The sequence below is a fragment of the Crotalus tigris genome, unplaced genomic scaffold, assembly GCF_016545835.1.
Source record: "Crotalus tigris isolate CLP2741 ecotype Arizona unplaced genomic scaffold, ASM1654583v1 scf7180000017774.6281472, whole genome shotgun sequence".
In the NCBI taxonomy this organism is placed as follows: Eukaryota; Metazoa; Chordata; class Lepidosauria; order Squamata; family Viperidae; genus Crotalus; species Crotalus tigris.
In genome coordinates this window covers 1,982,484-2,006,671 of record NW_024096625.1, presented here as the reverse complement: position 1 = coordinate 2,006,671, position 24,188 = coordinate 1,982,484, and the positions used below count along the sequence as shown (strand labels likewise).

General features: G+C 38.6%; 1 protein-coding gene across 2 annotated transcripts in view; it reads left to right on the top strand.

Moving 5' to 3' along the window:
* The first annotated feature begins 2,697 nt into the window (after window positions 1–2,697).
* The window catches only part of WIPF3 (WAS/WASL interacting protein family member 3), a 29,295-nt gene continuing 7,804 nt past the window's right edge, over window positions 2,698–24,188 (top strand). The window contains exons 1-2 of one of the 2 annotated variants that reach the window (XM_039341973.1): window positions 2,698–2,817; window positions 16,912–17,136. In XM_039341973.1, the coding sequence (XP_039197907.1) occupies window positions 16,942–17,136 (195 nt within the window). In that variant the 5' untranslated portion in view covers window positions 2,698–2,817; window positions 16,912–16,941. Of the gene's footprint in view, window positions 2,818–16,911; window positions 17,137–21,029; window positions 21,985–24,188 lie in introns of those variants that run through there. The other variant, XM_039341974.1, reaches the window with a different exon arrangement.

Below are 24,188 nucleotides of genomic sequence, written 5' to 3'. Positions count from 1 at the left end.
AATAAATGGAAAAGAAGATTTTACTTTTTTAAAATACTTTGGAAAGTGTTTGCTGTTATATTTGTAAAGGATACTACCCTGGTTCTGTACAATTCAGACTTTTCACTGGAAAATTTGGCACTTAATGTGCTGTTTGTCTGGAAAGGGGGTACTGAAAATACAAATGTGTGTGTGTGTGTGTGTGTGTATACATGTAGGGCTTTTTTGTCATAGAACATCTAGAACGGAGTTCCCGCACCTTTTTTTTTTTTTACAAAAAAAGCACTGTGTGTATACACACCCAAGTGTACACACACACACACACACACACACACAGGCACAGACATACTGTAAGGAAATTATTAACAATAGACATCTTGGAAACACTGATGATCTATTGTCTCTGCTGTTTATCTGTCACTCCACCAACAAAAAAAAAGTTAAGCAGCTGAAAAAATTCAATGCTTCTCCATTAAGTTTTTTTTTTTAATTCAAAAAGGCACCAATATTTTGAATCTCAATTGCAGCTAAAAGAAAATCCAAAATCATTGGATTAAGATATTAAGATATTATCTTTAAGAAATCCAGGAAAACAGAAAAAGTACTAGTTGATGAGAGAAGAAATTTTGTCCCGTTTTTTTTAAAAAAGAGGGACATTCAAGGAACGACAGACTAGTAAGTATCACTTGGATTCACTGAAAAGTCCTAATTGAGACCCATTTGTAAGAATTTGCAAATGCTGAAAAACAACATGTAATATAATCAAATATTATCAGATTAATTTGATTTTCCTTCTCAAACAGGTAAGTAACATATTAGGAAAATAATGCAAATATCCAGAGAATAGGACACAGAATAGAGGCAGTCCTTAACTTATAATCATTTGCTTAGTAATTGTTCAAAGTTACAATAGCATTGGGAAAAGTGACTTAGGACCATTTTTCTCATGTCTATTGCAGCATCCCTGTAGTGCAGACATGTCAAACACAAGGCCCGGGGGCCAGATGCGGCCTGCAGAGTGGTTTCACGTGGCCTGAGAAGCCATCCTAGAAACAGTGAGAGAACGGCCCCCGCTGCCTTGGCCCTGGCCCAGGCCAGCCAAGAGCAAATGTACAATTTTGTGGTGGCCATCTATACTGAAACGCATTCAGTCTTAGCTCCACAAGGCCGTCTGGAAACAGCAAGGAACCAGCCCCTGCCGCATCGGGCCCACCCCCTGGTGCATGCTGGGGAAGTGTCACCCTTTGTGAGGAATGAAGAAATGGACCATGCCTTGGCGTTTGCCCCAATCCCACCCCCTTCTGCCAGAGAACCTCAGATCTGTCCCACTCCTGCCCAGGCCCCATAGGCACCCTTGACACGAACAATGTAGAGCTGGCCATGCCCACCCAGTAGGCCACACTCACCCAGTAGCCCGCACCCCCTCTGGCTACACATCCCCACCCCTCCCGAGGGCAACTGCAATGCTGATGCAGTCCTCAATGAAATTGAGTTTGACACCCCTACTGTAGTTGTGGTCAAAATTTGGATGTTTGGCAACTAGCTCATACTTGTGACAGTTGCAATACCCCAGGATCATGTGATCACCTTTTACAATCTTCTGACAAGCAAAGTGAATAGGGGAAGCCAGATTCACTTTCTGGGTTACTAATCTAACAAATGCAGTGATTCACTTAACTCTGGCCAGGTCATATAATGGGGCAAAACTCACTTAACTGTCTCGCTGAGCAACAGAATTTTTGTGCTCAATTGTGGCCATGTATTGAGGACTACCGGTAATGAATTTAATTACAGGAAAGCAGCTTCTCTACCAATGTTAAGAAAAAAAAATTGGCAGTTGGACAGTGGACCCAATGACTCAAAGAGAGATGGTGGATTCCTGCTTGACCTAAACCAGCATTTTTCAATTTTAGCAACGTGAAGATGTATGAGCACACTTCAACTCCCAAACTTCCCAGACATCTAAATAGTCCCTTGCAATTGTAGGATTCTATGAACTGTAGCACAGTACATTCGGAGGCCCTGAAGTAAATTATCTTCCTGACAGTTAGAACAATTAACCAGTGGAACAACCTGCCTCCAGAAGTGGTGAATGCTCCAACACTGGAAGTTTTTAAGAAGAGACTGGACAGCCATTTGTCTGAAATGGTATAGGGTTTCCTGCCTGAGCAGGGGGTTGGACTAGATGACCTCCAAGATCCCTTCCAACTTTATTATTATAAATTATAAATCTCTTCTAGGTACACTCATACTGCATGATTTGAAGCTGGAATTCAAAACTACCTGCACACTTCTCTCGTTTGATTCCAAAAACGCGGCGGCTCTCTGCCCAGGCTCAGAAGCAGGCTCTACTTAATCGGAATTCTAGAAATGCTGAACAAGAATCAAGCTTCTAGCGCCGGTAAAATGTTCTCCAATGGCAACGGAGAGAGGCCCTCCTGGCTTTAGCCGTGTTAAAGGAAACCAAAGTTAAAGGAAACCAAAGTTAAAAATTTAACCGAACCTCAGGCAGGGCTAAATTGTAATCTGGACCTCCCGCGAATTCCCAAGGCACATTCCCAAGGGTCGCGCCTGTCTTTTTCGCCTTTTTTCTTAGTTCAGTCTTCCAAGTTCGCTCCCCAGCCCTCCCCCCCCCGTCCCCACGCAACTTGGAAGCGGCTGCATCAGAACTCCAGGGCTAAATGAGAGCGTGCGGACGAAGCTGTATCGACGCCCCGCCTACCTTCCCACGCTGCTGCCGGATCGAGGGAACCGGATTTGGTAGCTTTGGAGCAGCTTCGCTGGTGCTGGCGGATAACGAAGACGGGCCGGTTGGGCTTTCTTCCTATCCTACTGCAGGTCAGTGAAAACCAACCCATCCGCTCCCTAGCTCTTTTATTTCGGTCTTGATACGGGGCGTTGGGAGAGCGCTGTGGCCATTTGCCTTTCCAGCCAAGGGGTTTTATCTCCCTCCTCCGTCCCCTTCCCCCCTCCTTTTCTCAACCCCATCCTAAGTAGAATAAAGACCGCCTTTTACCGCCTGGACAGGGTTGTTTTTCTTTCTGCTGGGGTTTACCCATCACGCTGAACTACGTATGGCTTAACGGACCATTTAAACCTCAATGTTGAGAATCCTAGACCCGGAGCTATTCAACAAGCCATAGTTTACAGTTCGACGGGGGAACCTTTCGGCTAAAAACGTTATCCCTCCGGGGTTTTTTACAGGTTTAAATTAGCGCAATCCTGAATGTTTCTACAAAAGAACTAAGTTCCATTTAGTTGCAAGGAGGGAGCTAAGTAAGGAATTATATGCTATTTTCTCATCTATTCTTCAGACATACCCATCTCCCATGAGCAGATACATGGTGCCAGAAGTTATGGGTATTGTAGTCTGGGATTTTTGGAGGACATAGAGTAGGATTGCATTAATGACTTTCACAGAGGAAGGCAGGTGTTACGCATTAAATTTTCATTGAGCTCCCGAGCAAAGGTGAGGTAGTAAAAAAGAAGATAGTGCTGGAGAATAAGGCAATAATAAGGCAATATGATTGTGGAGTGAAGACTTTATCTGGGAACACTCTTCAGATATGAAGAAAGAAAAGGTGGAATAACTGTACAACTCCCTTTCATTTTGCTACTGCTGAGAATATCCTGCCTCCAAGCATCTCCGTTTTAATGCATCAACTCCAAGAGTATCCAAACCACCCAGTTAATTTGTTTAACTGGGTGGAAAAAGAACATGTGACCTTGAAAATATCCCCTTGAAGATGTTGATGACGGTAGGGGCCAAGGGAAGAGCTGGAACTGTAGAGCTCTGAAAAATACAATGGGTATTTGGTAGATTGTCAAGCCTTACAAATGCTTGAAATAGATTGTTGAATTGTATAATTTATTAAAGACAGCTTAAAAAGAGCAACATTGGTTTGGTTTATAAACGGCCTGGATTTGGCATCTGAAAATACCTTGAATGCTCTTGGCAGAAAAGACATTTTCCCCTCTGATTTGACCATGGGAGCTTCTGTAGGTGGATCTATATATGCAAGTTGCTATATTGGCCAATGCATTTAATTATTACTTGCTTACTGTAGCCATAACCATGTGATTTCCATCTTTCAACTGCACTTACTTAAAAATAAGTTTTGTGGAAATTCACTGGGTCTAGATCTAAATGAGAGGGTTTAGAAGGATTGAAAAGGTTGATTGAGCCACAGTCAAATTATTTAAATTAGTATATAGCACCTGGGAATGTCCAAATGGCTTGGAATCTTCTTAGACTTACTGGCTTAGAATTTTGAGAACTACTGAGAGGAAGGCTACCTTAAATCAAGATGCTTTTCCCTCAGAATTTATTCACAGAAAGGAAAGATGCAAAATTAAAAGGAAGCTTTCCGTGCCATGGGATTCACATCAGCTGCTGAACTCCCAAGTTTCCATTCCCTTGTGTACTTAATAACATTTGTTGTGCAATTTTTGCTTTCTAGTTTGGGACCTGAATTAGAGCTCCTTTAGTCCATCACCTCTCTAGGTAATTACTTACAGTATTAAACTGCTCTTCACATGAAGGTTTTTTTTCCCTAATGTTTAATCAGAATCTGTCTTCTTAGAACTTAAAACCATTATTCCATATCCTGCACCCTGGAAAAATAAAAACTAAATATTGACCATCTTCAGTGCAAGATCCTTTTAGGTACAGATATGCCTCGATTTACAATCACAATTGAGCCCAAAATTTCTGTTGGTAAGCAAGTTGTTAAGTGAGTTTTGCCGCATTTTACAACCTTTTTTGCCACCATTAAGTGAATCACTGCAGTTAAGTTAGTAACAGCGTTTTTTGAGTGAATCTGGCTTCCACATTGGCTTTGCTTGTCAGGTGATCACAAGACCCTGGGAGACTGCAACTGTCATAAATTCATGCCAGTTGCCAAGCCTCCAAATTTTGATCATGTGATCATAGGGATGCTGGAACGGTCATAAGGGTGAAAAATGGTCATAAGTCACTTTTTTGTGCTGTTGTAACTTTGGATAGTCACTAAATGAACTGTTGTAAATCAAGGACTACCTGTATTTGACAAACTATCAGATCTCTTCTATGTCTTGTTTTTTCATGGCTAAGCATTCTTGGGTCCTTCATCATGTGACCAATTTTAGCCTTCAGTCATCTTTGTTGCTCTTTTGTTTTGTTTCTCTGAACCCTCTTCAGTTTAAAGTCCAAAATCAGGCATGACATTTGGGGTAGGGTCTACCCCACTGCAGAATGAAATGGAACTACTACTATCTATGATTTTGAAAATATGCATATCCCATTGCATTTGACTTTTTTGTAGCATTGGCACACTGCAGGGTCATTCTCAGTTTGTAATCAACAATCCAAGATCTTTTATGCAAGTACTTGTTATCAAGCCAAGTATCCCCACCCTATATGCATTTGTGTTCTGTTTCCTAAGCAAAAGAGAAAAGTAAAAATTAACCATTTGTCTTCTATTAAATTTCATTCTGCTATTTTCAGCTTATTTTTCTTAACCTATAAAGACTGTTTTAAATGTTATTTCTGTCTAGTGGCTACCCTACCTAAGGTGGTATCATCTGCAAATTGGTAAGCATTCCGTCCACCTCTTTCATCAGACTATTAATAAAGTATTGAAGAACAAGATAAATCTAGTAGCACCTGACCCAGTATTTCTCTCTCTATGATATTTGAGATAACTATGTATCCGCTTAAGTGTTGTATCATTTAATCATCAGTTAACTAGCTTGCTTATCAGAATCTCACAAAAATGTGATATATTTTGCTAAAATATACATATAATACAGTGGTGGTGAACCTACGGCACACGTGCCAGAGGCAGCACTCGGAGCCCTTTCTGTGAGCACATGTGCCATTGCCCCAGCCTTGCCTCCCCCCGCAATCCCCTCCTCACCAGCAGCTCCCCTGGAGGAGAGTCACCCCCGAGCGTGGCCCATGCAGAGCAGCACAGCCAAGGACATGGCAGCCAGGCAGCGTAGACAAGACTCTGCCCTCACGCCCCATCCCGCACAGTTGATGCTGCGGGGCACGGGCAGAGGGCGTGGCCAACATGGTGCTGCTAGGCTGCCTGAGTGATTTGCAGCAGGCCCTGGAGGCAGTGAATGATCCTGCGGGCAGGTGGAGTGGGGGCGGGACAGGGGGGTGGAGCAGGGGCAGGACCAGTTTTTGGGTACTTGGTCTCTAAAAGGTTCACCATCACTGATATAGTACATCCATAGCACTCCTACTACTTGCCAAATAAATGTTTAGTTTAAAAATGGTTTTAATCTGAAAAGACTGGGTGCTTCAGAAATTCATGCTAGTATCTAATAATTATCACCTTGATCATCTCTGGATGATGTGCTTTTAAGGATTAATGTCCGTTTGATTGGTTTACAGATTCCTGGATCCAGGAGTTCATTTACTTGGATTTCTGAATAGAGATGGATACTTTTAACACTTCATCCATTCCAATTGTTTCGGATTGTTTTGAACCCCTTTATCTTGCTGTACTCAAATCAGAGGAGACATCTCATTAGGTTTTTCTTGTCACATTACATGTGCACATTATGCACATTAAATATTGTCCTTTCTGGGTTGCATTCTAGTTTATTTCATTTTGCACACATTCTGGGCATTATCACATATACTCTTAATCCCATTATCTTCATGAGCTAATACTCTTTCTGATTTTGTATTGAGTGGATTAATATATCCCATGAAAGCTATTCTCTTCCTTTTATAGCACATAAGTCTGTTGTATATCTGACATGCAGTCAATCTCATATTAAGAGTCCATCAATCTCACTAATTAAGATGATAGTCTCAGAATTCAAATATCTCCCATAAATATTATTGCTATAATATAAACAGTAATTCATTTCTTGTATTCCTCTTTCCTTTCCCAATCATATCCCAAGACCATGTGAGCGCCTAGATCAGGATTTCTCAACTTGGCAACTTTAAATTGTATGGACTTCCACACAGCTTAAAGTTGCCAAAATTAAGAAACGTTGCCCTAGATTTTGAACTTCTGTTCTGGACCTTCCAATTCCATATAATGTGATTGTGGCTGTTTGTTTCAGTATCATTTGATCCACATGGAATAGCAGGAAACGATAATTGGACTCCTTTATCATTGGACTCAATGTACCTTTGAAATCATGGTTACATTTTTTTTATTTGCTCCAGGCAGAGAACATGCCTTGCAGCCCAGAAACCAATTATTCCTGTTGGCATGCCTTTGTTTTGGTTCCTAATGCTAAGGTGACATCAAGTACCAGGATACTCTGTCTTAAATGTAGTCACATCTCTTCTGCCCTCTAGGGTTCCCTCATCTCGCTTCTTGTTCCCTTTTTTTACGTTCTTGAGAGTTCAAGGTTGGCATTCCTGGTAAATCAACCATTACTGTGCCACTATATAACTATCAAAGTCACACTTTATAATACTCCAACAATGGCTTGAGATTATCATAAATCACTACTGAGGAAATGGCTTTAGCTGTCAGGTTAGCCAAGCACAAACTTGACGTAGAGGGAAAATTTGTTAGGAACTTCCATAAATTCTTCTGTTGAAGTCCACTGCCAAGCTCCTATTTCCTCTTCCTGTTCAGTAGCTCTTGAGAAAATGTAAACGTAGGCAGATACAAAATCAAACTTGATATGGGGTACTTAACATGATATACCTGTATCTAATAATTTTGGCATGGTTTAGTAACTAAATTTAAATTGAGTAAGTAAAAAAATCTGTGCATAAATTACATTGTTTATTCTAAGGAGTGGGAACCTTGCAAGCCTCCAGATGTTGCTGTAGTTCCAGCATTTTTAAACATTGTTCATATTAATTGGGACTACTGAGATTTGATGTTCAGAAACATCTGGGTGATCATATGTTGCCTAATCCTGTAGCTTTTGCCAATCATGTAGATTGTTGTGGCGATAAGTCCCGAGGTCCTTAGAGGAAAAAGGATGGATACAGAAGCCTTTTCTAAATAATTTATTTAGAGGTGAAATGGCTAAACAAATAATTCAGTAGGTACTTCTATGCTATATCTATGTTTATTGCAAGTCTGATCTTTTAAAACTAATTAAATAACTTTTAAAAATGTATTCAGTTGAGTACACTCTTTAGAAATGTGGTCTGGAGAAATGATTGCTACAGACACAAACAAGCTTTTAACAGGGGTGTGTGTGATGAAATATAATTTTGTGGTGGCTTTTGGCTGCAAACAACAATATTATGGGACTTGCCCCTGAAAAAACATATATTAGAAACATCCATTTGGAGAAAGCTCCTACAAGCTTTTTTAGTGCTGGAGAATATTACAATGTTGGTTTGAGGTGTTCTTTCACTTGTTGCCTCTTTATTTCTCTTATTCCTTCAACCCTACATATAGTAGGTATATTGTATAAGTATCTGTGTTAGCATTATTCAAAAACCATGGCAAAAAACAAATAATGACTAATCATGATTGGCCAATCCTTTGGTGATCAACAGCTGCAGATAATGGGGGGTGGGTGGAGTTAAAGATCACAAAAAGGATAGGTTTACTTCAGATAACTGGGCAGTTATGGCTGTTTTTGGGGAAAGGGAAAGATTGATAACCTTTTACTTGGGAAAATTGTTTTAATTTTAATTTGGGGAAGTTTTAATATTTCCCTCATTTTACACTAGTAGGAACCTGTGCTTTTTATTCCCAAGAGTTGTTATGACAGAGCATTTCAAAGGCTTTAGAAAGGCAGTTGAGGAAGTATAGCATAGTCTGTGAACCAACCCTTGCATTTGATGCATGGTTCCCAGCATTTCTTTTCCAGAGAAGCAAGTGCTCTCTTTTAGGGTGTCCCATATCTAAATTAAAGGTACTTCTGACACATTGTGAAGGCAATGTGTAGTCAAAACTAAACTTTCTAGATAATTTAATCTCTTAAAGAGTCCCAACACCTGGGAGAAATTTTTGTTTAATCTAGTCCTTGAAAATACAATTGCTTTGAACATACAGTTGACCAGAAGCAAAAAAAATAAGAGCTATTCTTAATAAAATAAATTCAAGGCTAATGTCAGAAGTGTTTGGTTATTATCCTTTTCTTGGATTTTTTTAAAATTTGCTAATCTAAACAATGGATTTAGGACTTCCTGGAAGACTTTATCCCAGAATAATTCAGATCCAATCCTGCTTAGTAGCTTCCAAGTTCAGAAAAAGTCACTCAGACATGTGGAAATAAGATGAATACATGTGTGCAAAATTATTTTTGTATTGTAGTTCAAAGTACAAGTCAAAATGAACATTAAACAATTATGATTTTGCATTTTGTTTCTTAAGCTCCTTTTTGCTCACTTTATAAATTGATCATTATCTAGCCTTATTAAGGCTCCTTTAATATTATATTTATGAACTAATTTGATATAGTGGTTAAAGCATCAGGCTAAAAACTGTGAGAGTGTGACTTTTATCTTAGGCACAAGCCAGCTGGATAATTTTGGGCCAATCAGTTTCTTTCAGCTCTAGGAAAAAGGCAATGGGAAACCACTTTTAATAACTGCAGGAACTTTCCAGGCAATCTCCTACATTTAGACACGACTGAACAGGGAAAGGGTGGGATGTATGTTTTCCCAATAAAATAAGTGCGTCCTCCTAAGTGTTGTTGGTTGACTCTTGTTCTCAGAAATAACATTCAAATTTTCTACCATTGATTGTAAATAAATTAATTCATTTCAATATTGGGTGTATAACTATTTTTACCCTGTGAATGCATTTTCATAGTTTATAAAAATATGGATCTTTTAACAATAGAAATAATGAAGTAAAATATTGGACAGTTCATTAAAAATGTCAGGGGTAGTTGCATTCTGTTATTTCCATCCATGTTTGATGTGATTAAATAAAAAAAGGCTGATAATATTAGGTGGGGGAATTAAAGGTCACAAGGTCTGCAGGGATTCTTCTGTATCCTTCTTTTGGACTGACTGCCCTGTCCAGCCTGCCTCCTGCCTCAACTCATGTTCAGGTTGAAAATAGATTTACTTCAGAAAACTGGGCAGGTATGGCTGTTTTTATGGAAGAAGAAAGATCAATAACCTTTTATTTGGGAGAATTTTCCTGATAAAATTTAGCCATTTAGCTATAGAAAACAGAAAAAAAATATTTTTGCTATTCTTTACAGGAGAAAATTTGCTTGAAGCAGCAAGGGACTCAAAGAATGAAATAACAACATGTCTGTTTTGTTATATGTATGAGTACATACATGAGTATCAATGCACGTATGCTATCTAGCAACAGCTCAGAATTGGGGCCACTGTCATATTCTTTAAATGTTCCCTGCTCATACCTAGATTTCCTGTTTCTAGAATCTTTCACCTTCCTGTCTAAATTTCCTGAAGCTTCAATTAAAGGAAAAATCTAATTTCATCCAGGAATGGGTGCATGCCTCAAAAATGTTTTTCCTAGAAGATGCTGCTTAGCATCTAATAGCAATAGTTTTTATTTGCAGAACAAGCCCCAGACACAGATGACTCAATTTGGAGGCCATTAATGAGGTAAAGAAAGAGCTGCTTAAAATAGTTGTTGAGCATTATGCAAGAATATAAGAATATAAAGAGCCAAAAGGCTTTTTAGATGAGGCTCCTGTTTCTCAAACTATCTAACCAGATGTTCTCAAAAGGCCCATATTTATGACATATGAGCAATAAGTATTAGCAACCAGACTATTTGCTTTGAGATCTAGAGACCCATAGTCCAGAGGGACTTTCTCTGGCAAAAAGTTAGTTAATGCCCCACACTGCCTATATGTCATTTGAAATTTTAAAGAAATGAATCTGTTGGGTGCGTGATTGCGGGACCCTCTTGTTTCTGATAGTACCATTAGCAATTTTTTTGCTGCCAGTTGCATTTAATGATTTTGTGCACCATGTCACTTACTGCTTCCTTGCCATAGACACCATAATATTTGTGACTTTCACATTAGGCAAAGATCTTCAAGTGATCATCAGAGACCATTATTTAAGGATGATGATGATGATGATGATGATGATAACAACAATAACAACAACAATAAAGTTGGAAGGGACCTTGGAGGTCATCTAGTCCAACCCCCTGCTCAGGCAGGAAACCCTACACCATTTCGGACAGATGGCTGCCAGTCTCTTCTTAAAAACTTCCAGTGTTGGAGCATTCACCGCTTCTGGAGGCAGGTTGTTCCACTGGTTAATTGTTCTGACTGTCAGGAAGTTTCTCCTTAGTTCTAGCTGCTTCTCTCCATGATAAGTTTCCATCCGTTGCTTCTTGTCCTGCCTTCAGGCACCTTGGAAAATAGCTTGATTCCCTCTTCTTTGTGGCAGCCCCTGAAATATTGGAATACTGCTATCATGTCCCCCCTCACCTTCTCTTCGTTAAACTAGACATAGCCAATTCCAGCAACCGTTCCTTTTTTTTTTCCGTTTTTACCTCCAGTCTCCTAATCATCTTTGTTGCTCTTCTCTGTACTCTTTCTAGAGTTTCAACATCTTTTTTTACATCGTGGTGACCAAAACTGGATGCAGTATTCCAATTGTGGCCTTACCAAGGCATTGTAAAGTGGTATTAACACTTCACAATGCAGGATGCAGGAATGGTTTTTTGTTAGATACTTTTTCCAGGAGAAGGTATTCTCCAATTGTTCCTGAAGAACAAATTCTTCTTAATAGTGATTGAAGCCAGGTAGGAAGAGTTTTACTTTGGAATGTATTTATTTATTACCTACATTTGAAAAACCAGAATTTGTAAGGTCATGTGGAGAGTTTATTGCTCTGACAAAACCTGCATACATGTTTAACTTACCTATCTCCTTTATATTAGCATTAATGCTTGGTCGCGGCATGTCATGCTTTATTATTTGAGATTATGCTTATGGGAATCTTATGGACTCTCCCTCATTGTATTTCTATATTTTCTTTAAGCATGGGTAAGCAAGGTATATGCATGAGCACGGATACCTCTTTGGAGACCATACTTGTCAAAAGACCACAAATAAGCGGTGAAATTAGAGTTATTACACCATGGACTGGGATAAAAATGAGGCATGGGGAGAAGTCCATTTTTTAAAAAGAATGAAATTGATAACTTAAGGATATGCAAGCCTTAAATCCTGTAATCTCTGAAAATGCAAAATGAACATGCTGGAAAAATTGAGCCTAGCAAATCCAGGGAATTTGGACACCATGAAAGAGTGCATGGCTTGCCTACTCTAATCTGTACTAAAGATTCCCATAATACATTTCTAGGCCTTCTGAATAAATAAAGATAAAGGGTAGCACTAACCACTGCTTTCTTTGAGATTAAGTCTGCTTGCCCTGAAAAACACCAAGTTAAAAATTGAATGTTAACTGTTTCCTTTTGCCTTAATATTTGTGCTTCTCCAAATCCCCGATTCTTAATTTTTTTTACTTTTGTATTTTGTACCAGGGAATTGTGGGAGTTGAAGTCCACATGTTTTAAAGATGCCCATTGAGAAACACTGCTCTATATCAGACATGTCAAATACAAGGCTTGTGGGCTGGATGTGGCCCATGAAGTGGTTTCATGTGGCCCGCGAAGCCGTCCTGGAAACAGTAAGGGAACGGCCCCCGCTGCCTTGGCTCTGGCCCAGGCCAGCCAGGAGCCAATGTACAATTTTGTGGTGGCCATCTATGCTGAAACATATTCAGTCTTAGCTCCAAAAGGCCATCTGGAAACAGCGAGGAACCAGTCTCTGCCGTATCAGCCCCTGGGTGCATGCTGGGTAGGTGTAACCCTTTGTGAGGAATGAAGAAATGCATCATCACTTTGAAATGGCCCTCACCTACTTCACATATCCGGCTTGATGGGCTCCAGGGGAGGGATTTCGGCAGGCAGCAGGACGCTCTCCTCACAGCACCGAGAGGCTGAGCCGAGTGGCACAAATCCAAAAAGAAGCGCGATGCCGCCCAGCCCCCAGCCTGCCTGGTTTCGGCAGGCAGAGGGGTGCTCTCACAGTGCTGATAGGCTGAGCCAAGAGGCGCAAATCCAAAAAGAAGTGCGAGGCCGCTCAGCTCCCAGCCTGCCCGGTTTCGGCAGGCAGCAGGGCACTCTCCTCACAGCGCCAAGAGCTGAGCTGGGTGGCGTGAATCTGATGAGAAGGGCAATGCTGCCTGCCCAGTTTCAGCAGGGAGCAAGGTGCAAAGCTCACCAGCTTTGCACCTCCCGGCTCAACATCTTGGTGCTGTAAGGAAAGTGCCCTGCTACCTGCTGAAACCGGGCAGGCTGGGGGCTGGGCGGCATTCTGCAGGTAACATTGAGTCTTACACTACTCATGGCATCCCCTCCCCCAGAGCCCACCAAACCAGATATGTGAAGTAGGTAGGGCTATGTGTTGGCCACTTCCAGGTGATGGTGCATTTCTTCATTCCTCATGAAGAGTGACACCTCCCAGCTGCGTTTCTTGCCTGTTTTAATCCCTCCCTCATCTCAAATATTTTCCCACCACTCTGTATTTAGGAAGGAAAGAAGGAAAGGGAGGGTCTGAGGGGAGTCTTGGCTTAGTCCTGCCTGTTGCCTATTGCTAAGGAAGCTTTGGATACAAAGCTGGGTCTCCTCCCATGGAGAGGGAATGGGCCTCCCTTTGACTTTGCCCTCGTACCCATCCTGAGCAACCTGGCTAAGGAGAGCAAGCACAGCAGCAGCAGCCTTGAGGAGAAGGTAAGTGCAGCTGGGCCTCCCTTGGGGATGTGGGGCTGGTCTTGGTGCCATTGGTGCTTGAGGGCCAGGCTGGGCATTTGACCTCTGCTGCCCAGGGCTCCAGGAAGCCCGCACCACCATCCACCCCCCCGCATGGCCTGAGAGGAACAGTGAGGCTCCTCCAGTGGACCATGCCTTGGCACTTGCCCTGGTCCCACCCGCTTCTGCCAGAGACCCTCGGATCTGTCCCACTCCTACCCAGGCCCCCACAGGCACACTTGACACGAATTATATAGAGCTGGCCATGCCCACCCAGTAGGCCATACCCACCCTGGCCACACATACCCCCGAGGGCAACCGCAATGCTGATGCGGCCTCAATGAAATTGAGTTTGATACCCCTGCTCTATATCACAATTCAGAGAAGCCCTAGTATATATTAGTGCTAATAAAATATGGTGGAATTTCTATATTCTACAAAATTCATTAAATGTTATGTTCAGCAGTGCAAGCATGGCTAGAGCAGTTGTTTTAAGCATACTTTTTCTTCTGAATAATAGAGACTGTACAGCCATGTGTAGTTGCCATGGTGCAATTATGACACAAATAGAAAGGGGGAAATTAAATATTTCAAGTTTTTTAAGGTTAAATATAATGGGATCCAATTGTTCAGGACTAAATATCATAGGAGTCTACAGCGACTGCTGCCTATTGTACTTCCCTTGACTCACAGCAAGGGGGGGAGTGAACATATCCTCCATATGTCTTGCAGAAGAATAAGTGCAGAGATGGGTGACATTAGCATGTGTGAAAGGAAGTGAGGGGGAGGAGGGTAGATGAAATAACAGAAATACTCTGAAAATCCAGTTCAGGCGACAGGTTTATGATGAACTATAGAAATTCTATTCTAATAAATTCTAGACTAAGAGAAAACGGCAAAATACTGACCTTTATTCCGTGTTTGTGGAATTCAGAAGATCAGAAATTGCATGCCGGTTTTGAAGAGGTCCAAATATATGAGATGGTAATACATTGTATGAAGAATTTTAGTCTTCAAGCAGAAATAACATGGAATTGTTATAGTAGATGAAATTTTATGGCACTAATATGAAACCTAGCCTCAAAGCTAAGTACTTAACAGAATAGCAGAGTTGGAAGGGACTTTGGAGGTCTTCTAGTCCAACCTCCTGCTCAAGCAGGAAATCCTCTTCCATTTCAGATAATTGGTTGTTCAATCTTAAAAACTTCCAGTGTTGGAGCATTCACAACTTCTGGAGGCAAGTCATTCCACTGATTAATAGGAAATTTCTTCTTATTTCTAGGTTGCTTCTCCTTGATTAGTTTTCATCCATTGGTTCTTATTCTGCATTCAGGTCCAGAGGTGGCAGCCCTGTAGATATTGGAACACTGCTAACATATCACTCCCTAACCATTCTCTTCATTAAACTAGACATGCTCAATTCCTGCAATTGTTCTTCATATGCTTTAATTTCTAAGTCCCTAATCATCTTTGTTGCTTTTCTCTGTACTCTTTCTAAAGTATCAGTACCTTTTTTATAGCATGTTGACCAAAACTAGATGCCATATTTCAAGTGTGGTCTTATCAAGGCATAATACCACAAAGTGGTATTAACACTTAATGTGATCTTGATTCTATCCCCTCTGTTAATGCAGCCTAGAAATGGGTTGGCTTTTTGGCAGCTGTATAAAAAATGTTGGCTCATATTTAAGTGTCCACTAGGACTCCAAGATCCCTCTCACAATTGCTACTATTGAGCAAGGTACCACCTATTCTATAGCTGTGAATTTGGTTTTTCTTGCCTAAATGTAGAATCTTACTTTTCTCACTATTGAATTTCATTTTGTTAGATAGGCTCCGGTGTTCAAGTCTGTCAGGATCCTTCTGTATCTTGAACCTATCTTCTGAAGTGTTGGCTATTGCTTGGTGTCATCTGTAAATTTGATGAGTTTCCTTTCTAACTCCTCATCTTCAAAGTCAAATTATTTGTAATCAGTTCACATGCTGAGAAGATTGGGTCATTAAAAAAGTTTCAAAGAAATGAATGGCAGATTGCTTTTACCCATAAACCTTCATGGATGTAGTGATCATGACCAATTGGACCTGAGGGCATATTTGTGCCATTAGTAGTGATACTTGAGCTTGGAGATAAACTAGATCAGGATTGACTAATATCTGGACAAAAAACTGTAACAGAATACTAAAGGTGATGGATAGATTAAGAAATTTAAAAAATCATCCCAGAAAAAGGCAGTGGTAAATCTACATTGTTGCCAAGAAAACTGCACATGTATGTATATATCATCATCAGGAGTCATCCCAATTTAAATGACTTCTTTTTAATAGGTGTGAAAGAATTTTAATCAAAACTATGTACCATAGTAGGCACAAATAAAATTGCCTCACTTATGCTTTCTTTAAATTGCTTTATAAAGTAATGGAATATTTAGTGGTGCATTACACACCAAAGTTAATTGGTTATTGTTTCACAGTGATCATTTTTATTTTCATTTTGAGACCTGTGATTAACAGATAAATGAGGAATGAACAGATATAATTCTGTTTTGTGTTAATTATTGGAAAAAGTACCTATGATAAAAGAACATTTCTTTCTGGGAAGAAGATAGTTCACAGAATGCTGGGAATATATAATTTGACTGGACTTTCAGGAAGAAATTTAACTTTCTTATAATATAAAAAAATAGGTTGACAAATATATGTTGGATATGAACATGTTCTGGCAGCAGAGTTGGAACTGAAGATCAGCAAATTCACCCTATAGAACAACTGTAGGGTTGTTCTACAGTCAGTCAGTGTAATAGTAATGCATCATTGCTGTTCTGCTATACATGAACATATAGTACTTGGCCAATGTTCTCTATCTGATGGCCTCTGATGTATGAGATTACAATTCCTAAAATTCCCGAACAAGTTATTTAATAGAGTAAGTATTACTCTTTCATTTTCACTCAATTACATGTTTAGAATGCAGAATAGGGCATAATCATAATATCTTCTCTCAAAGACTTCTTGAGTTAATCAATGTGAACAGCTACAGTTGTTAAATGCATATTTTACTTAGGAACTTACTGAGATTTCTTTTGTGCATATGATTTGTATGTGGAATGAAATAAAGGATAACTTCTCTGCTTACCATTTAGAGATCTGAGGTTTGTAAAAAGCAAAACAAAACAACCCTCCACCTTATATACTAAGTGAAAGATGGCCCTGGGCATACAGTTACATATACTGATTTTCCTCATAGTGCATTCGATCTGTGATTGTGGACAACCAGATGCCTGTGCCACCACCACCTCCACCTCTCCCTCCCTTTTCCTCTGGAGGACCACCACCTCCACCTCCTCCTCCACCACCACCACCACCTCCTCCATCTTCTTCTGGAGTTCCTCCATCGCTAACTTCCCCTACTTTTTTTTCATCATCATCTGGAGATCATCCTCCTCCACCACCACTACCTTCATTTCCTCTGGTAAGTTTTTTTTTTCCTCCCGGTTTGATTAAACTTTAAAGAGTGCTAGTCATATTTGCCTTCTGTAGGTGGCAGCACCTAACTAGGTTTAGCTGATCTTGAAAAAAGGCCAGTTAGTGTTAGATCTGTTTGGTATTTAGATGGGAGGTCATTGTGAAATCTGAGGTTCTAAGGTAGATCCAAACTTGAAAAAACTTATTTGGACGTTAACAGACGTTGAACTTTATTTCTGAAAAATTTTAATAGTAATACTACTGTACATTTAAACATGCACTTTAAAGCTGTGTAAAATCTAAAATGCTGGAGTTTTGTTAATTGCTGCATTTTAAATGCATTTTTAAAAGAAAAATAGGAGGAACAGTTTATTCTTGAAAATACATACATATATTTGTTAAGTAAATGTTTATATTTTCTATTTTTATTTAAAGTGCCATGCAATTATTTTCATTTTCTATTATGTTTAGTTTATCTTAATTGCTTAGATTTGGTGTTTATAATATTTTGCTAACACAGTTTATGTATTATAATTGCTGCATTCTATAATATAGTTGATAGTTCACCTTCTAATCTTGATTGTGTTATGTTAATCAGGTATATTATTAATCCAGTATACTTTCAGCTCATTCCTTTTCTAATTACAAAGAGTACTGTGATATTACAAACTGTATCTCTTAAGAAAACCTCCATATATTTATGATTGATGCATACAAACTGGTCTTTCTAATATGAGAATAAAAGGGCTTTTTTGTTTTATTTTTCACTTTTTACAAATTATAGAAATATTTTTGTAAATCTATTAGATTAGCTAGCTTTAGAAATAGTTTAGCTTTAAAACTACTTTATCTCATTTTTTTTCCTTGGATTTAAGATATTCTAATTTTATTGTAAGGTGTCTGGAAAAATATCACAAGCCATTGTTCTTTTAGAATAGGTATTCTGTTATTTATTCTGATAATTATTGCAGTGAAAACTGATCATCTTAAAGAGATCTGGAAAGCAGATAGTTGTAGCAACTAAAATACATAGTGGGAATATTAATACAGTATTGTACTAATGAAGGCTTTGACAGAATATCATCAACTCTCATTTCTTTTCTTTTATGAAGAAAGATGCAAATCAGGAATAAAAGACATGCAAGCAAGTTCATTCTGTTTTATTGCACATTGATTTCAGGTCAATTAATTTCAGGATACATATCAATTGAGTTTTGATATTAAGCAATCAGGGTGATGCTTGCCATGCCAGAAGGCAGGAATCTGGTGTACATTAGACAGAACTGAAGTATTAAGGCAGAAATCAAAGGAAAGAGAACCAATAAGAGCAAAACAAGGATTCAAGTTAGCATTATAAAGTCATGTGCAGAAAATTGTCTTGGATTTTAAATCATCCTCTATTTGGATTGTAACTGGGCTTTAAATATACTTAAACATTTTTTTAAAAGTTTTTAAAAAGGAGGTCAAGATATGGAAATTGCCTCTGGGCCAAAGACTGAATGAATGTTTGAGTCATCTGATCTGGTCAAAATTTTCCCTAGTTCTTAGACCAATTGGTTCACTTCTGTGGCTGCCTAATTTTAAACTTTCCATGGTCCAAAAATATGAAGCTTAGCCTGCTAGTGGAAAATGTATAAGTACTGCTCACCCTTGGAGATCACCAAACCTAACCTCTGGGGAGCCACTTGGAAATCTCCCAAGCTCTTTACAATACATATTAATGTAAGAGTTTTCTAGATAGGATTTTCTGCACATTCAGAACTTAACAAGATTGAATTAAAGGACTAATCCAGTATGTTAATCAACTAAAAAACTATTCAGATCAATATTTACACTTTGTTAATCTGTGACAATGAAAGAAATGTTTCCATATCTTACTCACTTATCTGTGGACTCCATCAAATGTATTCACAAAGAATAATATCTTTCTCTTTCATGTTTATTATCTTTTAAAAATAAAAATGTGAAAAGCCACATGCAGCCAAATCTACAGTTGAATTTCTGAATAATTGTGCAGATTATAAAAATTCAGGTGAAGAATCCAGTGAGAAAAAGTGTGTGTGTGTGCATACAGATGTGTGATTAAAAAAAATACCCTTTGGATTGTTCGGTATGATCATATATTGCTCTTTGATTTTCAGAGATGTCTAGAGTTAACTTTAACATTTTGTCAGGTCAAATTAGACAGTAGGCAAAAACGCATAAGTGATGAACTGCATAAGTGATGAACAGACATAAGTTCAACTGTTGACATAGTTGGTGTGCCTACACAATTCAGTACAATATATGACCTTTAAAAAACTAAAGTGAATTAGTTCATGAGGCTGCATCTACTAAGCCTCAAGTTTATCAGCTATTATAATCCTCTGATATTCCTTCAAAATATAGTATAAGCATAATTTCCTCATACTTTGCTTTTTATTCACATTTTCATAGTATTATATTTCTTTCCATATATTTACACAATGTAGTCTTTTAAAAATTTAAAGAAATTTTCTTCATTAATATAAATTATAAACTAGGACCAAAAAAATCATCTCTGTTACATCCAGAGATGACACTACATCAATAGGTGGCCTTCTTTAGCCATGCAGAAGGCTGCAGAATAATCGTGAGGCCCAACGATTATTCAGTCCCATAAGTTCTGCCTAACCTTACTTAATATCTATATGGAATTTTTGGAGAGGGATAAATGTAGTGGCAATTATTTGATCTTGGTAAATCTAGATATTAAGAACAGGACTTTGGAGAAGTATATGGATTGAATCTGGCCACATCTCATACCTGAACATATATGAATTGGCAACAAAAACATGCAAACCAAATCAAGCCAAACTGATATCGGTTAGACTCCGGATTGGATACTTTATTTGCCATTTCAGTGAGATTTTATATTTATTCACTTAAGGCTTATTGGAAGGACTTTGAGTTGGATAAAGAAAAAAGATTTACTGTGTCCTTTCTCCTTGACAATTTAGCCTGTTAAATGTATGAGTCATTCGATCCCTTTTTTAAAAGAAAAACTGTACTTGTTATTTAACGCAGCATTCCTTATATAAGGAATAATAGAATATCTCCTAACGGCTGCCAAAGAAAATGAGCACCAACTGTTCATGTTCTTATTTCATAAAGCAAGGTCATGGAAATTAATTTTATTCTTATTTGCAAATGCATCTGTGGGATTTAATAAAAGAAGTAACCTTTACTTTCTTGTTGCTTTTGAACTCTAGGAGGGAATTAAGAAAGTGGGATTTTTGGAGCGTTGTTTATTTTGAACTCTTTATATGCCACCTCTTTCTAGGAGCAAGCTAAAAATGAAGAATGCACTCTATCAATGATATTTTAAAACAATAGCCTCTAATTCCTTGTTCATATAATCTATTAAAGTGAGATTAATAAGTAATAACAATATGCAGTAATATAGGGGCTTTAAAAAGACCCCAAAGAATAACAGAACAGAATAACAAAATAGTACAGTTGAAAGGGACCTTGGTGGTCTTCTAGTCCAGGGGTCCCCAGCCCCTGGTTTATGGACCGATACCAGGTATGTCAGCAACTGGGCCGCACAAACAAAGCCCCATCCGTGGGATGCAAGCAACATACAAAATCACGCCTCCTCTGATTCACAGAAAAACCTCTCTCCACATAACTGGTCCATGGTGCCCCAAAGTTGGGGATCTCTTTTCTAGTCCAATTCTCTGCTCAGGCAAGAAACCATATACTATTTTAGACAAATGGTTGTCCAATCTCTTCTTAAAAACTTCCAGTGTTGGAGCATTCCCAACTTCTAGAGGCTAACAATGCATTTTAGGGAGTCAAGATTTTTATTCATTGTCAAGCAAACAAACATTGGTACTTGATAAGTCACTGTTATGCTTGGAGTATGTTGGAATAAGTAAAATGTGATCTTTAAAGCATCCATATCCCAATCTTTTTTTAGATCATAATAGTTAACATCATAATCTTGTGTATCATCTACAACTGTTTTGCTTTATTCCAATTAGTTGATATTGTAATGGTTTTGTTCTGTCGTATATTGTTGTAAAAGTCTATGAATCAATTATGATTTATCAGGATATACATATATATAACCAAAGCTGGGGAAAAGCAAATTGGGTGATTAACACAAGGTTCAAGCATATAGATGGCTGACCAAATTTGGCCAAATACTGAATAAGCTAATTTACCTGAAGAGTTGGCCTTCCCTCTTGTTACCTGGAACTAACAATGGGTGTGAAAGCATGTAAGGAGGAGATCCAACCAGGAAATAAAGAAGAATTTCCTGGCACTGAGAACTATTAAGCAATGGAATGGCTTACCTCCCAGAATTGTGAGTGTTCCATCGCTGGAAGTTTTCAAGAAATAATAGGAAAACCATTTGTCCAAGATAGCATTTGGGCAGGGGGTTGGACAAGAAGACCGCCACGGTCCCATTCAGCCTTATGATCCTATGATTGGCAACCAGAACCGTCTCCTATAAGAAAGAGCCAGGAGGGAAATAGTGTAAATAGAAACACAGTAGATATATTTGGATGGGAGAGGGAGTAATTCAGATTTAAAAATCAAAGGATAAGATTTTTCCCCCTTGACACACTCCAACAAATGGTACTCCTATGAAGAGAAAAAATAACTACTGTGTAGTACATCCATATGACTCAACCTGTGGACATATGAATGAAAAACAAACCCCCACAGCTGTTGGTTCTAAATTTAAACCAAAGAATCTGCCCAGGACTGGCCCTAGTCTAATAGTAGAGTTACAGCAAAACTACCAGGAAAGCTGCTGGAATCAGAATTTGAAAGGATTATTTAAAAATAAGGACTTTTTCAAGTTATGTTTCTTCAGTTCTTCACAGTAAGTATTGGCTTGATGCTCTCCAAAAGAAAAATAATTGGGTACACATTTTACTGTAATGTGTGCCAAAACTGCACTGGAATCTGGAACATTCAGCTTTTGAAAATAGTGTATATATGTGTGTGAGAAAGAAATTTATCAAAGAATTTGAAGGTGAATTATGTAGGTTAATTTGTCAGACCCTCTTTTTGGCAACAAATATAGTCATAAGAATAGAAGCTATTAATAAGATTTTACATCATCCCCCAGGAATTTTTGCTGGTGCTAATATTACCCCACCTGAATGTGCCATCTAGAGGAGCTATCACTGTATTTGTGGGAGAGAGAAGGAAAATTTGTGGCTAACCATTCAAAATACTTATAGTGTATAATATACTAAATAGGGTCTGTGTGTTTTGTGTATGAAAGTGCAAAAACAATATGTGACCTTTTCATTATGTTTCTGAGTTTTAGTTAACTATAATTTAAAGTCAGAAACATATAAAAATAGGATGGCATCCAGAGATTATGTTGGCCAGGAAAATGGTACAGATATGATAGTAATGTGACTGAATCTGAATTTTGATTTAATTTTGCACATATTGTATTGTGTGTGTGAGTTTGTGAGTTGCAGAAAAAGAAACCTGGCAATTAGCTACAGCCTGTGGACCCTGAGTTGCTCATCCTACTGTTCTCTAACATTAATGAATTGATTGTGACAGTAGCCTTATTACAATTATTTACGCTTTAACTATGCTTACGTCATCTCTCTTGTATTTATCACAGCATGCAAAAGTTGAAAACCAAATTATTTCTTGAGACATGGCTCTTCAACTTTTCTGATTTCTGCTTTTATTAGTTATGTTTTTAGGCAGAATAATTGCAGGTCAGGTTTGTCACAGAACAGCCAAAATGAAAGTCCTAGAAAAAGCTAGTCGACAATGTTGATGAACAGACAATTAAAAATAATTACAATTAAAGGCAAATGTAATGAATGATTCAAAAAGAAATTCAATGTTTAATATAAAACTATTCCAAAATGAATGCTTACGTGAGCATTTAGGACAGCATTCACCAGTAATTCTCTATTCTAATAATGTATGGTGCTGCTTCATTTCTAAAACAAAGGTTAAAACAATGAACCTCTAGTAGATTTCCTTCTTTTCCGTTGTGCAAGAAGTAAATTACTGAACTACGGGAGATAACAGCTTTGCATATGTTCACGGGAACACTTTTTGCTTATTTCAGAACTGAACCTTTTAGGACTAGGACTAAAATATAATTGATTGAAATCTTTGGTTTAGTAGTCAGCATGTTCAGAATGGTCTGTGCCTGTCATTTTATTGCAGCCTCCGTCTTTTGGAAGAATCTGTTTCCTTTTTCTTGTTTAGTTCTTTGTCTCCTTTGAAATGCTGCTTTGTTGAAAGAGGATCTCAGTGAGTCATGCATATCCTTCAAAATAAAAATGCAGTTATTTTAGCCCTACGGAAAAAATACAAATCCTATATTAGGGCAATGCCATTAATAGAGAAGTTTACAGAAATGTACAAAGTTTTGGGATCCCATCAGTGAACAACATAGTACAAAAATCAGATGGGGAAGCAAGAAAGGCAGAGTTGTGACATGATAATAAGCCACGAGGTCTGCAGCAAAGTCAGTCCCAAAATGTAATCCTTTCCTCACTTGTACCTAACTACCATGTGAACATCTTTATTCTGCCATGTCCCCAGGATTTGCCTCTGTCTTGTTCTTAGCCTGCATCTTTGGTCATTCTAGTTTTAGAGTAGCATTTTCTTCTTAATTTTCAAATCAGGTACAACCTGACATGTTTTGCTGACTCAGTACAGCCAGACTACCTTTAAGGGGTGGGGGCAGCCCAATGCTGATTGGCTATTTTAGGTTTCTGCAGGGACATCCCATCCCCTGAGCTTCCACTCTCCTCTGCTGCCATTTTATTTTATTTTTATCTGAGTAAAAGAAATTGGCCATAGTTGCTGACTGAGTACAGGTTGGTGCTTTTTGAACTATCAAAATAAGTCCATTGAACTTGTGTCTGTTGGGCTGGCAAAGGTACTTGATAATGCAGGAGATTCACTTCCGATATACTTAGTTATTAGTCACTTACTTCAGTCTGTCAATTGATGAGTTGTGGTGGGTGGATGAGTGAATGGGTGGGCTTCCCATATGTTGTAAGACCTTCCTGTTCTGCTTTACCTGTCTGTCAG